This window comes from Miniopterus natalensis, chromosome 18, assembly GCF_054644295.1.
Source record: "Miniopterus natalensis isolate mMinNat1 chromosome 18, mMinNat1.hap1, whole genome shotgun sequence".
Taxonomy (NCBI): Eukaryota; Metazoa; Chordata; class Mammalia; order Chiroptera; family Miniopteridae; genus Miniopterus; species Miniopterus natalensis.
In genome coordinates this window covers 34,267,969-34,280,996 of record NC_142098.1, presented here as the reverse complement: position 1 = coordinate 34,280,996, position 13,028 = coordinate 34,267,969, and the positions used below count along the sequence as shown (strand labels likewise).

Below are 13,028 nucleotides of genomic sequence, written 5' to 3'. Positions count from 1 at the left end.
CTATAATTTTATACGACTGGCAGCATATTTTTCCATTGCTTTTTCGGGGGGAGGGGAGAAACATCGACATGAGAAAGACACATCGATTGGTTGCCTCCCACACATGCCCTGACTGGCCGGGGTCAAGCCTGCAACTAAGGTATGTGCCCTTGGCCAGAATCGAACTGGGGACCCTTTGTCTGCAGGCCAGTGCTCTAACCACTGAGCCAAACAAGCTAGAGCCAGGGGGATATGTGTGTATATATATATATATCTTTATTGATTTCAAAGAGAGGAAAGGAGAGAGAGAGAGAGAGAAACATCAATGATGAGAGTCACTGATCGGTTGCCTCCTGCATGCCCCCTGCTGGGGATTGAGCCCGAAACCCAGGCATGTGAGCCACGATCTCCGGGGTCATAGGTTGATGCTCAACCACTGAACTGGGCCAGGGGGCATTTCTTGATGATGACCAGGGTCCCCTGTTTACCCTGGATGTTGTTGGGTTACCCACCACTACAATTTCAAACCCAGTAGGACCCGGATGAGGCTGAGAACCTGCATTTCTAAGGAGTTCCCAGGCGATACTGATGCTGCTGGTTCAGGGACCACACTTTGAGGACCACTCTTTCCAAACCACGCAGTTACAGCTGCCCTGGAGAATCATGTTAGTCCTTAAGAAATAATCCCACTCGGTGACATCACTACAGAAGTGTAATTAATGAGTTCTGATGAACCAGCGTGAACTTAAGTACTGATCTGAATATTTTCCTGTATTTATGCAACGGGCAGCATTTCCATTTAAATTGTGTGCCACCAGTAATGTTGTTTACATTCAGGCCCTACCCTGATTGAGACTAATGCTGTTTTTGGCAATTTCAGGCACACGCCAGCTCCTGTCTCATGGGCTGGTGAAAATGTGATGTCAAGGTTGTGAGATCTGAAAAGAGGGATTTTCCTTATTGTCTGAATCAAACTGTATCAGTGGCTAAAACAACCACCCAAACCGGCTGTTCTCCCACTGCATTCCCAGGATCCTTTGCAAGGCCTCTGTCATAACTCGGTTTACATCGTGTTTGAATTATTGATTTACAGTTTGACTTTCTCAAGGGCTCATGGGTTCCTCAAGGGCAGGCATTCTTCCATTTGGAAAAAGACATGTGTGGTAAGGAGTTATTTATTTTCCTACTCTTGGTCCTGTTTGTGTCAATAAACAGTGAGGAAATTGGTTCTGGATGAAGATGCTGTGTGTCCTCACGCGGGCATGTCAGTGTGTTTTGAGTTTGAGATTTTGTGGGGTGTAGGGTGGGAGTGGGTGGGGGCTGGGCTCTTGTCGGTGATGGGGGTGTGTGCTTCTGTGGGGGGACATTGTCTGGGACTGTGTATCAAGCATGTGTCTACGCTCAATGCATACAGTCACCAATGAGATTCAGTGACCATGAGCGGCTGGCTGGCTGTGTGGAGGAGTGTCCCCCCCCCCCGCCCCTGGGTGTGCCTGGATGAGGGATGCTGTGATCTCCGTGGCTTCTCTTTGATGCTGGCTGTGTGCTGTGGCCCAGTGGGTCCCGTGTTCCTGTCCCTGGGTCTGCCACCCTCTCCGGGTCTCCTTGCTGACCCACGTAGCCATCTGTGTGTGAAGCTCATGGCCCTCCTGGGCAGGTGGAGCTCTAGGTGACTGTGCCCAAGGGTGCTACACAAACCACGTCTCCATCCCTGTGTCTGGGCCCTTGCAGAGCTGGGAGGGCGGGGCTGCTGTGTCCTTGAGGTCAACAGGCCTCCCTGGGAAGTTAGCAGCTGGAGGGTAGATTTCATGGGATCATGGAAGGAAAGGAGGTAGAAGAATCCAGAACTGGGTTAGGGAAGGGCCAGGCTAAGGGCCGGGGTCTCAGAACCATTCTAAGAATAGTCCTACTTATTGAGCACCTACCATGTGCTGGGTACTATACTTTGTGCTCTCTATATTTATATTAGCTATATTTATATTTATATTATTTATTTATGCCACTGTCTCATTCAAGAGTGCATACTAAGTATTCATATTACATTTATAAAGAACAATTATGTAGAGTATTTGTGTTTATGAATATTTTGTTATATTAGTTTTAAGTTACTTTGGAGTATAAAATGATTTTATACCATCATATTCTATTTCTATTATCATATATATCATCCCACTGAAGGTAGGAGGAAACTGAAGCTCAGAGAAGTGAGTTCTTGCGCAAGGTCACACAGCCAGCAAGGTCACTCAGCAAGGTGACAGAGTCCCATTTGAACCCACCTCCATGTTTACAGCGTTTGGCCTCAGTCACTGCATTGCCCTGGCCAAAGTGGCAATGGCATCTGAGGGGACCGGTAGGGAGTCTGAGCTGAGTGACTGTGGACAGCAGATCAGTGTTGTGTGCTGGTTTACACTTACCGAGTCCTTACTGTGTGCCAGGCTCTCTAATACTGTCGATGGCACGTGCTCCTATGGCGCTTAGTGGGCCTGCTGTCAGCGCTGTTACGCGGCTTGGCCCATTTACTCCTCACACCTGCGCTCCGAGGCGGCACCACCATCGTCTCCACCCTGTGGAAGCCTGTGCGAGAGCTGGTGGAGGAGCTGGGGTTTGGTGCCAGGCTGTTCCTTTGACCCTCGAGCTTTCAATTATCCCTTATAATCTTCAAAATAGTCCTCTAGCGTAGGAGGAAATATTGCCCATTTTCCAGATGAGGAAACTGAGGCCCAGACTTGGACTCACCCACAGAACCACAGGTGTGAACTATTGTCTGTCAGAGCAGCTCATCCACTTGGAGCCTGCTCTTGTCTGGCGGGAGACCAGGAGTGCCAAAGAGCCTCTGAAGGGCCTTGGCCAGGCTCCCAGGTGCCCGGGGCCTGTCCCACCCGAGATCCCAGGCTCCCTCCACCTCCTGTCCTGCTCCCTGCTTTTTCCTTTGGCTTATGTGGTGCTGGGTGGCCAGCTTTCAGCATCTCAGACAAGAATCGCGGGACAGGCTGCTTGGGGCCAAACACAGAGTCAGCAAGGAGGAGGCCACATGCTGGTTCCAGCAGAGGCAGGACGGGATCACCCTTCCTGGCAAAAAAATTCCCGTTTCTACCCAAAAGGCCAATAAACCTTTTTTGGTGAAATGTAAAAAACATTTTCAGTGAAATGTGCTGATTGGTAGCACTTATTGTATGTTACAGGAATCATATCTTTCCCCCAGATTAGGTTTTTGGGTTTTTTGCTATACAAAAGTTTTAAAGTATTATACATTTCAGCCGGCTTGGCGTGGCTCAGCGGTTGAGTGTGAACCCATGACCAGGAGATCATGGCTGGAATCCGTGGTAATGGGTCAGAGCACATGCCCCAGCTGGGGGCTCGATCCTCAGTAGGGAGTGTGCAGGAGGCGGCCTGTCAATGACTCGCTCTCATTGTTGATTTTTAATCTCTCTCCCTCTCCCTTCCTCTCTCTAAAATCAATAAAACCATATTTTAAGAAATATTATACATTTCAATAGATCGTATTTGCTTTAGAGATCAAGATTTCCAACCTGGTGGAAAATCTTTTAGCTCCTAGGAAGCGGTGGGGGGGGCTGGCAGCCTCTCTCCCTCCCTCTCGGCCTCCTGGGCTTATCCATCTTAGGGGTAAGGGGCTGTTCCATATCTTCTTTCCTGTCCATTTGTAAGCACTCGTTACTTTTAGAGCAATTTCCCCCAAGCCTTTGCACAGTGTTTTGCAATGAGTTTATTTCATTTTATTTTATTGATTTTTTAGAGAGCGAGAGGAAGGTGGTAGAAAGAGAAACATCTGTGTGAGAGCAAACCTAGACTGGCTGCCTCTTGCACCCCCCTGGTAGGGATTGAACCTGAAACCCCGGGCATGAGCCCTGACGGAGAACTGAACCCCAAACCTTTGGGTGCCCGGGTGCCCTGGACCGCAGCCCAACCAACCGAGCCCCACCTGCCGGGGCCTCACTTGGTTGTTCGCGTTACACTAATAGGCTGCTCCTGCCTCGCAGACTCTGGTTCCAAACTTGGTGAGAAAGGCCCGCCCGAGGCAGGGGGCCCCTCCCCGCCCCCCTCCGGCCCCTTCCCTCCGGCCTCCCCTTATCTCCAGCCTCCGCGTTCCCGAGGCCTTGGGACCGGCCCCGCCCCTCCCCCCCGCAGCCTCCCGGGCGCCCAAGGGAGCGCGGCGGTTCCCTCCTGGCGCCTTCTCAGGGCCCTTCCCGCCCGAGCCCGGTCACCCTGCCACCGGGCTGTGGGCAGGTGACTGCCCTCGGGTCCCGTGTATCGACTCCCCGTGTATCGTTGCTGCCTCATAAGAACTTCAGCTGTTCCGTTGCACACAAATATGTGCACCTTGTATTTCTGGGTCGTGTGTTGGCCACGTGGGCCAGGAAGTTGTCCCGGCTCCCGGGGAGGGGTCGCCCTCCCCTTCCCTGCCGAGGCCTAATCTCGCAGCTTGTCCCTTCCCACGGGTCAGGAGCATAAAAGCGCACAGGGGCGCGGCCCCGCAGTGTGGCCGCTCCGCAGTGTCACGATGTCCCCGCTGTGCCCACTGCTGCTGGCCCTGGCCCTGGTGGCCATCCCCGGCGTCCGAGGCGCCTGTCCCGCAGCCGCTGACCTCAAGAACCCCGATGGGACACGGACCTGCGCCAAGGTCTACGACAAGAGCGACCCCTATTACGAGAACTGCTGCGCAGGCGCCGAGCTGTCCATAGAGCCCGACACAGACCTGCCCTTCCTGCCCTCTGACTGGACAAATGTCATCTCCTCCCTGGTGGTGGCCCCGCGCTGCGAGCTCACCGTGTGGTCCCGCCGCGGCAAGGCCGGCAAAACTCACAAGTTTAAGACCGGCACCTACCCGCGCCTTGAGGAGTATCGCAGGGGCATCTTCGGCCACTGGTCCAACGCCATCTCCTCCCTCCACTGCAGGTGCCCTCCTGCCCGCCCCGTGCCCACATCCGCGGCCAGAGCTCAGGGCCCAGCCCAGGCCCCAGCCCCACCGTCCAGGCCTCAGGGCTTGTCCAGAGCCCTGAGTCCCTGGGCCCAGTCCTGGAGGTCCCCCTTCTCACCTGCACCGCTCCCCTAAGCCCATGCCCCTGGGATCTCTCAGGCCCAGTTCTGGGATTCCCACACTCAGAAGCTGACCCCATCCCCCCCCACCTTCCTGTCCCACTCCCCCACCTGCCTACCCACAGCTGTGCTCCCCAGGGAGGGCCACTAACTCCGCAGCTGCCCAGCCTAGCCTGGGGATGCTGAGCCATCCCCTCCCTCACCTTGGAGCCCCCCCTAAGGCAGTCCCACCTCCTCCCCAAATCATCAGATCCCAGAGCTTCCCCAGGCCTCTACATCTGACCCAGACCTCGACCCCAGACCCAATTCGAGGGACACCCTATCTAGCCCTATGCTCCCTACCCACCTACACCCTCTAAGACAGCCTCCACCCTACAAACCAGTCCTAGGGTCCCTGGTAAGGTTCTGGAGCCCCAAACCCAATTTGGAGGCCTCTGAGCCCAACTTGCACTCAGGTATCCAAGCTCATAGACTCTGGCTGGGACTCTCCAAACCCCCCCCCCCCCGCCCACTACCCCCAGGAGCTCCAAGAGCCCCCAGCCCCAAAATCCCAGGCCAGGACTCCTAGCTCCTGAAGTTGGAGCCCAGCCCCAGCCCCCCACCTCATCTCAAGTTTCTAGAGCCCCCCCAACACCCTGGATCTCTGAGTTTCTGGCACTTCCTGGTGATAATTTTTTTTTCTGTTGCAGATGCTACTGATGTCTTAGAGGTTCCTGATCTCAGCCCCTACAGAATGATGGGCCCCTCACCTGGCCTTGTCCCTGGGGCCTGCTGAAGGCCCCAATCCCAAAGCAAGAGAGCTTTCTGCCTGCCCCCCTTCCCACCCTGCCTTTTCTGTAATATAGCCCTTATCACGTTGTCCTTGTCTGCCATCTGTGTGCACTTGGGCCCACGTCCACAGAGGACAGGGGTGGGATGGGGAGACAGCAGGGTGGTCATGCCAGATCGACCCCTACCTGTGACAGTGCTGTGGTGGGCACATACCCATTGATTCTGACATGGATGTGGGTGTGCACAAAGACACACACCCACAGGAAGCATGTGTGGCCTGCAATGAAGCTGCCAGCTGATAGTTCAACACTGACATGCTCCCCCAACTTTTTGGTAGATGGCCTTTCCCTGAGTGCCACCCAGCTGCTCTGGCCTGCCAGGGACCTCCAGAGTCAGGATTTATGTGTGAGGCAGTAGGAGGCCTTCGGGAATCAGCCCAGCCCAGGGTCTGTAGTGAGATCTGGCCAGAGCCTAGGACTGAAGTGTTGTTCAGTATTTTCAACCTTCTCTTCCCCGACACATGGAAGACATGTTAGTGCAAATTTGCATATTTCTGCAAATGTGAGTTTGCAACTTCTTCCCACTCTCACCCCCAGGGCTGGGCGCCCCTGATGGATACCTGGGTTTGGGGCTCTTAGGAGAAACTAAAGAAGAGAAATGAGGGTCTTGGGGGAAGGAAAGGTATGGGGACTGCTTAGGGGGAATGACACTTTGTGGTTGGGGAGGACTTGGGGGAGATTCTGGGATCTAAGCAAGATGGGGAAACAGGTAGGTGAAGATGCTAAGAGACCATAAATTAGGGATATTGGAAGAGATCAGAAGTCAAGGGTGGTGCAGGAGATAGAGGAGTTGTCAAGTGCTGGAGGATCAGGGATGAGAGGAGGTGGGAGTGGACCAGGAACTCAGTGAAGTTCTAAGGAACAAAGACCATGGAAATATTCTGCATCCTTGGGCACACGTTTATTTGTTTAGTCAACCAAGATGTACTGAGCTCCTGCTATGTGTCAAGCACGGATTCAGGAAGATGTGATTCCTGCCCCCATGGAGCCCAGAGAGTGCAGGGGAAATGCCTAAGAGTCAGGCATTTCAGGATGTGTCAAATGAGAAGCCAAGGACCAGGCAGGATCAAGGGGCCTAGGAGGCGGTGAGCTATCAGGGTCAAGCTGAGGAGCCTCTAAGCTACTAAGGGTCAGGGTGGTACTGAGCGTCAGGGAGGTGCTGAGAGGCAGGTAGGGAGATGAGACAAGGGATCAGAACAGACCCGCAGCAGCTCGTCACTCCCTGAACTGCACAGACACGGAGGAGTCGGTCACCCTGGTTCGCCTCAGGCCACCAGGCTCCATGCGGTTCTTGGCCTTGTGCAGGAAGTGCACAAAGCGCACGCCAGGGCCATACTGGCGGAACACGTGGGACACCTGTGGCAGCGCCGCGGTCAGAAAGAAGTCCTTGTTAGGGACCCACGAGCCCTGCTCCCCTTCCTCCTCCCTCTGTGAGGTCTTGGGACATGTCTGGGGTGGCAGCTGGGGCACAGAGTCTCACCTGTAACCAGCAGCCAGGGCGGCCCCTCCTAGAGGTCCGGGGCGCCACGTGGTGCTGAGCAATGATGGTGTTGCGGTCAGCGGCCAGCAGCCAGACGTGCAGCTCATAGACACACTGGTCCAGCCGGCTGTCCTCATACCTGGGGGTGGGGCTCAGGCCTTCAGCTGCCACCGCAGCCCCAACATCCCCACCCCAACCTCTGGCTGGCACCCAGTCTGTGCACGTGGGCTAGGTGGTACTGGCAACGAGGCAGCGACCAAGACAGCCCCACACCCTGCCCTTATGCGAGTCATAGCCCAGTGGGGGAGGCCAACCTGTCACCAGGCAGTGACAAGCAGGAATGGTGAAGGCCCGGATGGGGGCTGGTCAGGGAAAGCTTCCTGGTGGAGCCGTGTGTAACTGACTCCTAAAGGGGAGGGAGGGATCCGTTTTGAGAAGGGAAGGAACAGGCCTTGGGCCTGGCACATTTCCAAACCTGAAAGTGCCAGAGAAGGGGCCCGAGAGGTGGGCAGGGCTGGGTCCTGCAGGGGCAGGGGGTCCTGGTGGGAAGCTCAGACCAAAGGGGAGGATGGGGCGAGGCTTGCACTTTGGGGATCCACTGTGCGCACCTGGGTGGGGCAGTGGCACGTACCAGTCCATGACCGTGATGTCTGGCTGTTCATCGTCAAGCAGCTCCTCCCACAGGCCCTCGGCCAGCAGATCCACACACTGATGCTTCACCGTCCAGCTGAGAGAGGGCACAGGGAGGTGGGCTCTGGGACCTGCTCTCATTCTTGGGCATCTCCCAGGTCAGCCCGCTCCAGGGAGCAGGAAACCCTGATCGTAGCTCCCTCATATCCAGGGTACACAGTTATGGGCGCTGAGCCCACACTCGGCACCTTACAATCTCGGTTCCCATCATCCTCTGGGAGGGTGATGCATTCTGAACCCTGTGTTGCAGATAGGGAAACTGAGGCTCAAGAAGGGAAGTGATGTGCCCAAGATCAAGCAGCAAAGAAGCTGCAGAGCCAGGATCCCAACCCTGGGTGTTAGTGACTCTGAGCCTCTGAGTTACACAGTCTCACCCACCTCCAGAAGCAGGGCTCGGTTTCTAGGTTTCTCGTAGACAGAGGAGGCCTAGGGACTCCCCCCTCCCCCCCCAAAAGAGGCTCAGCAGAGGAACAATAATAGCGGCTATTTATTGAACACCTACTATGTATAAGCCAGACCTGACCAGAGCCTATGCTGTGTGTGTTAGGAGCATTCTCTCTGGTGACTAACTCTGTTTACAGAGCAAGAAACTAAGGCCCCGAGAGGGAAAGTCCTTCTCTCCTGGTCCCACAGCAAGGAAGGCTAGAGGAAGAAATGAAATGCAGGCGCGGGGTCCTGGCCACTCACCTGCAGTTGTGCTGGAGCTGCTCAGTCCTAATGAACCACCCACGGAAGTTGCCTGCCAGGTGGAGGAGCACAGGGTTAGAAGGTCCCCCGTCTCCTCTCCGGGACTGACTGTGCCCTGGGGCCCAGCCACCAAGCACTCACCCAGAGCTTCCAGGGGCTGTCTTGTGGGTCCAGTAGGGGGTGCTGGCTCATAAATGTTGATGCCTGAAATGGGCAGGTGATAGATAGAGCCTCAGGCCTACTGAGGCTGTCCCTGTCCACCCTCTCCCTGTCCCCTACCCCTAGGGCTCCTCTGGAAGGGCAGGAATCTGTGCCCCACCCACCAGGCCAGACCAGCCTGGCAGGAACCAGTGAGGCAGGGCCCAGGGAGAGCTCTGAGAATGTCCTGGGGGAGAGGGACCATGTGCATCTGGTGAGACAGAGACAGAGGCACAGGGAGGCACCAAGGAAAGGAGACTTACAAAACAGGCGGAGGGAGGAAGGGAGAGAGGGAGCAGGAGGGAAGGAGAGAGCTAGGGTGACAGGGACACATGATGTAAAAAGAGACAGAGAGCCTCAAGGAGAGAGAGAGGCACAAATGACAAAGAGAAAGAAACAGGGATAGAGAGACAAGGAAACAGACGGAAAGAAGAGACAGCCGGTCTGGGAAAGCCTCCCCGGGAGCCCGCGCCCCGCCCGGTGCGGCACCTTCGGGGTTGGGCGAGCGCAGCAGGTTGCGGTAGAGCGGCCGCCGCAGGAAGAGCAGCGTCCAGGAGACGCCCGGAGGCAGCTGCAGGCTCCCGCCCGGCGGCCTCCACTCCGCCAGCAGCAGCTGCCGAGCGTGGGCCTCCGACGGCTGCTCAGACGGGGACAGCCCGGGGCTCTCGGGGGCAGCGGGCGACGGCGGCGACGGCGGTGGGGGCGGCGACGGTGGCAACGGTGGCGACGGAGGGTCCTGGGGACTCGCCGGCTCCTCCGCTCCCATCCCGCCGCTGAGCTCGAGTCCGCCCGGCACCTCCTCCATCCTTCGGGTCGGGGCGACTGTCCGGCTCCTCCGCAGGTCTCGGGTTAACTGGGGCGGGAGGGGGCGGGGCTCTCCAGCTGGCATTTAAGGGGAGGTGTGTTGGGGGAAGGATCTGGGTCCCCAGCCCCTCCTCCCTCAGACCCAGGAGTCCAGGCCCCCGGCTCCCTCCTTGTCTCAGACCCAGGCGTCCAGGCCCCCGGCTCCCTCCTTGTCTCAGACCCAGGAGTCCAGGCCCCCGGCTCCCTCCTTGTCTCAGACCCAGGAGTCCAGGGCCCGGCCCTCTCCTTGTCTCAGACCCAGGAGTCCAGGCCTCCAACCGCTCCTCAGTTTCCCAAGCCTCTTGCTCCAATTTCCCTAGAGCCAGCCGAGGACCCAGGCCCTGGCCCTGGGATTGGGTTGTGACAAATGAGCTAATGCTAGGGCTCCTTGCTCTCTAACAAGGCCCATCCACCTCAGTAAGATCCAGCCTGGCAGGAGGTTAATTAATGAAGACCCCCCTTTGTTTGCCTCCCCCCAAAGCAGTGGGAGTGAGAGGGTAGAGGGGGAGGTCCTGCTTTGGCTACTTCCTCCTGTGTCCTCACCTGGGACACACCCTTGGGACCCTGAGATTTCCTGTTCTGGAAACCAAGGTGGGGAGTGCAGGGCAGAAAGAGTCCTATAGCCACTGATGGGGACTCACCAAGATGGGGGACCCTGGGGAGACACTGAGATAGCAGCAGAGAGGGAAGCAGCAACACTATCTGGGTTTTGGGGGTGCCTACACCCCTTCCTGGGGCTGGGGTAGGCAACACAGACCGCCAAACCTCCTCCCTCAGAGGTCACCGGGAGTTTGGAGAGAGGGATGGGATGATGGGGAGGCAGGAGGTAGGGGTGCGGAGGAAGTGGGGTGACGGAGAAACCTGTAGGGCCAGATGCCCATGGCCACATCCTACCCACACCACATCCCACACCAGGTAAGCACAGGCGCAGAGTTCCACGCAGATTACCGGTAACAGCCACCAGCCAGTGCTTACTGCCTGCTAGGCGCTGGTCTAAGTGCGCACAAGTTCCTTTCAACCTCTAAGGCCATGGGAGGGAGGTGCTACTGTGACAAAGGAGAGGTGACAGCGAAGGTGTGTGTGGAGCTGTGTACTGCCCGGTGCGCTCCAGCCCCCATCTCGCCTGCGCACCCACCTTGTGAGGGGTGCTGTTGGTATCCCCATTTCTCAGATGAGGCAACAGAGGCCTGGTTCCAGATAACCACATGCTTCCCGGCCTTCTTGCTCCAGATTTGGGGAGAGACACGTGCTGCAGACACTGGGAGTTGAGCTCACACCCCAATGATGACACTCATGCAACGGAGGGCAGTGCCAGGCATTGTTCTAAACTCTTTAGGTGGGGTAATAATTCAATCTCCGCATCCTCCCTAGGAAATAGATATTATGGTTAAACCCATTTTGCAAACGAGGAAACTGAGGGACCGTGAAGTCTAGTAACTCACCCAGGGTTGCACAGCTGGTATGTGGCGAGTTGGATACACAGAGCCTCAGTCAGATAAGACACACAGGGACCCAGATTCAAATCGCACCTAGGGAGAAACACGGGCTCACACAGATGCAGACGGGAGATAATGGACTGTCTTAACTCACTGAACCTCTCAACAAGCCCAGGAGGCAGAAACTAGGGAGGTAATAGTACCTCCATTCACTGATCAGAGGCAGAGAGGTGAAGTGAGCTGTCCTGGGAAATTAGGAATTAGCCAGGGTCCTGGAGGGCGGGGAGGACCCTTGGCGGGCAAACCAACCACTGCGTACCAGCGCCTAGCCCCACTGCCCCTGGGGGTTCCCAGGAGATCCCCAGACAAACACTAGAAGAGCTCATGACACCCCAAACAACTGGAGACACTCCCCCGTCACCACAAGCCCACACCCTATCTGCCCACCTGTCCTCGGAGGAGGAAGAGGCAGAGCCAGAACGAGAGTGTGGCAGTGGAGTCAGAGCTGTCCCCGGGTCAGAATCCAGGGCAGGGAGTGGCCGGGAGCCAAACACCTAAAAATAAGGGCAGGGGAGAGTCTGAAGACTGGAAATCAACAACCCTCCCTCTGCCTGCCCCCTGCCTGCCATGGTTTCAGCCCCTCCCGGAGAGTGAGTGGTTACACACACACACACACACACACACACACACACACACACACACAGAGAGGCAGCTGCCGGACAGGGGGGGATCCTACGAAAGCCCAAACCCAACCACTCCCTCCCTCACTTAAACCAGCCGGGGCTCCCCAGTGTCCTCAGATCTTTGGCTGCATCCGAGGCCCTGGATTCCCGGTCCAGGGCATGTACCTGGGTTGCAGATTCAATCCCAGGCCCTGATCAGGGTGCATGTGAAAGGCAACCAATTGATGTGTGTCTCACATTGATGTTTTTTTTTTTTCTCTCTCTCACCTCCCTCCCTTCCACTCTCTAAAAATCAATGGAAAAAATACCCTCAGGTGAGGATTAACCAAAGAATCCTTCCGCTCCAACCCAGCCCCTGATGGCTGTGACACTTCTTGGCTTGTGGCCACATCACTCCAGTCTCTGCCTCTGTGATCACACTGCCTTCTCTTTGCTCTCAAATTTCCCTTTGCCTCACCCTCGTAAGGACACTTGTCATTGACTTTAGGGCCCACCTAGGTCATTGGGATGACCTCTTTACCTCAAGGTCCCCAACCTAATTATATCTACAGAGACCCTTTTTCCATATGATGTACGTAGCATTCACAGGTTCTGGGGATTAGGATGTGGACATACCTTTTTGGGGAGCACCATTCAACCCACAGTGGACAGGGATCCCTCAGAGGGCAGGAGCAAAGTTTGGGGAGGCCAGAGAGCCAGACTCAGTGGTTCTCAAATTTGACTGCAAGTCAGAATCTTCGGAAAGGCTTGGTAAATGCAAACTGCTGGGCTCCACAACCCAGCTCCCCCCCCCCTTCTGATTCAGTAGTTCTGGGGTGGGGCCCGGGAGGTGATGCTAATGCTGCTGGTCTGGGATTCCTCACTAAGATCCACTGTCCTCATGGTTAAGAGCATAAGGCTGCCTGAGCAACAGTTTCCACCCTGACCTTGTGTGTCCTCGGGCAAAGGACTTCCCTTTTCAAGCCTTAGTTTCTCATTGGTAAAAGTGCTGCTCCCCCTCGCTCATGGCGTCCCATAGTTTTACCGGCCCTTATTCTACAAATTCCTTCCACCTCAGGGTCTTTGCACATGCTGCCACATCTGCCTGCAAGGCTTTACACTCCACGTTTCCATGGCTGCTTTCATCTCCGTTCAGATGGCACCGCTC

At 56.1% G+C, this 13,028-nt stretch overlaps 2 protein-coding genes across 2 annotated transcripts; one reads left to right on the top strand and one right to left on the bottom strand.

Annotated features, from left to right (window-relative positions):
* The first annotated feature begins 4,498 nt into the window (after positions 1–4,498).
* Positions 4,499–5,733, top strand: LOC107544467 (syncollin). Its single transcript, XM_016222363.2, has 2 exons — positions 4,499–4,893; positions 5,724–5,733. The coding sequence occupies exons 1-2, from the start codon at positions 4,499–4,501 to the stop codon at positions 5,731–5,733; spliced, it is 405 nt and encodes a 134-aa protein (XP_016077849.2).
* A 1,268-nt stretch (positions 5,734–7,001) lies between these two features.
* Positions 7,002–9,724, bottom strand: NCCRP1 (NCCRP1, F-box associated domain containing). The gene is made up of 6 exons (XM_016222364.2): positions 9,409–9,724; positions 8,863–8,925; positions 8,722–8,773; positions 7,976–8,071; positions 7,345–7,483; positions 7,002–7,220 (listed from the first exon to the last, which is right to left on the bottom strand). Exons 1-6 carry the CDS (start codon positions 9,722–9,724, stop codon positions 7,080–7,082), a joined length of 807 nt encoding a protein of 268 aa, XP_016077850.2. The 3' UTR covers positions 7,002–7,079.
* Between the last annotated feature and the right edge of the window lie 3,304 nt (positions 9,725–13,028).

Coding starts and splice junctions, on each gene's coding strand:
- NCCRP1 (XM_016222364.2), bottom strand. CDS start 9,724: ATGGAGGAGGTGCCGGGCGGACTCGAGCTCAGCGGCGGGATGGGAGCG. Junction 8,926..9,408: donor GCGCTCGCCCAACCCCGAAG/GTGCCGCACCGG, acceptor TGCCCATTTCAG/GCATCAACATTTATGAGCCA. Junction 8,774..8,862: donor ACAGCCCCTGGAAGCTCTGG/GTGAGTGCTTGG, acceptor TCCACCTGGCAG/GCAACTTCCGTGGGTGGTTC.
- LOC107544467 (XM_016222363.2), top strand. CDS start 4,499: ATGTCCCCGCTGTGCCCACTGCTGCTGGCCCTGGCCCTGGTGGCCATC.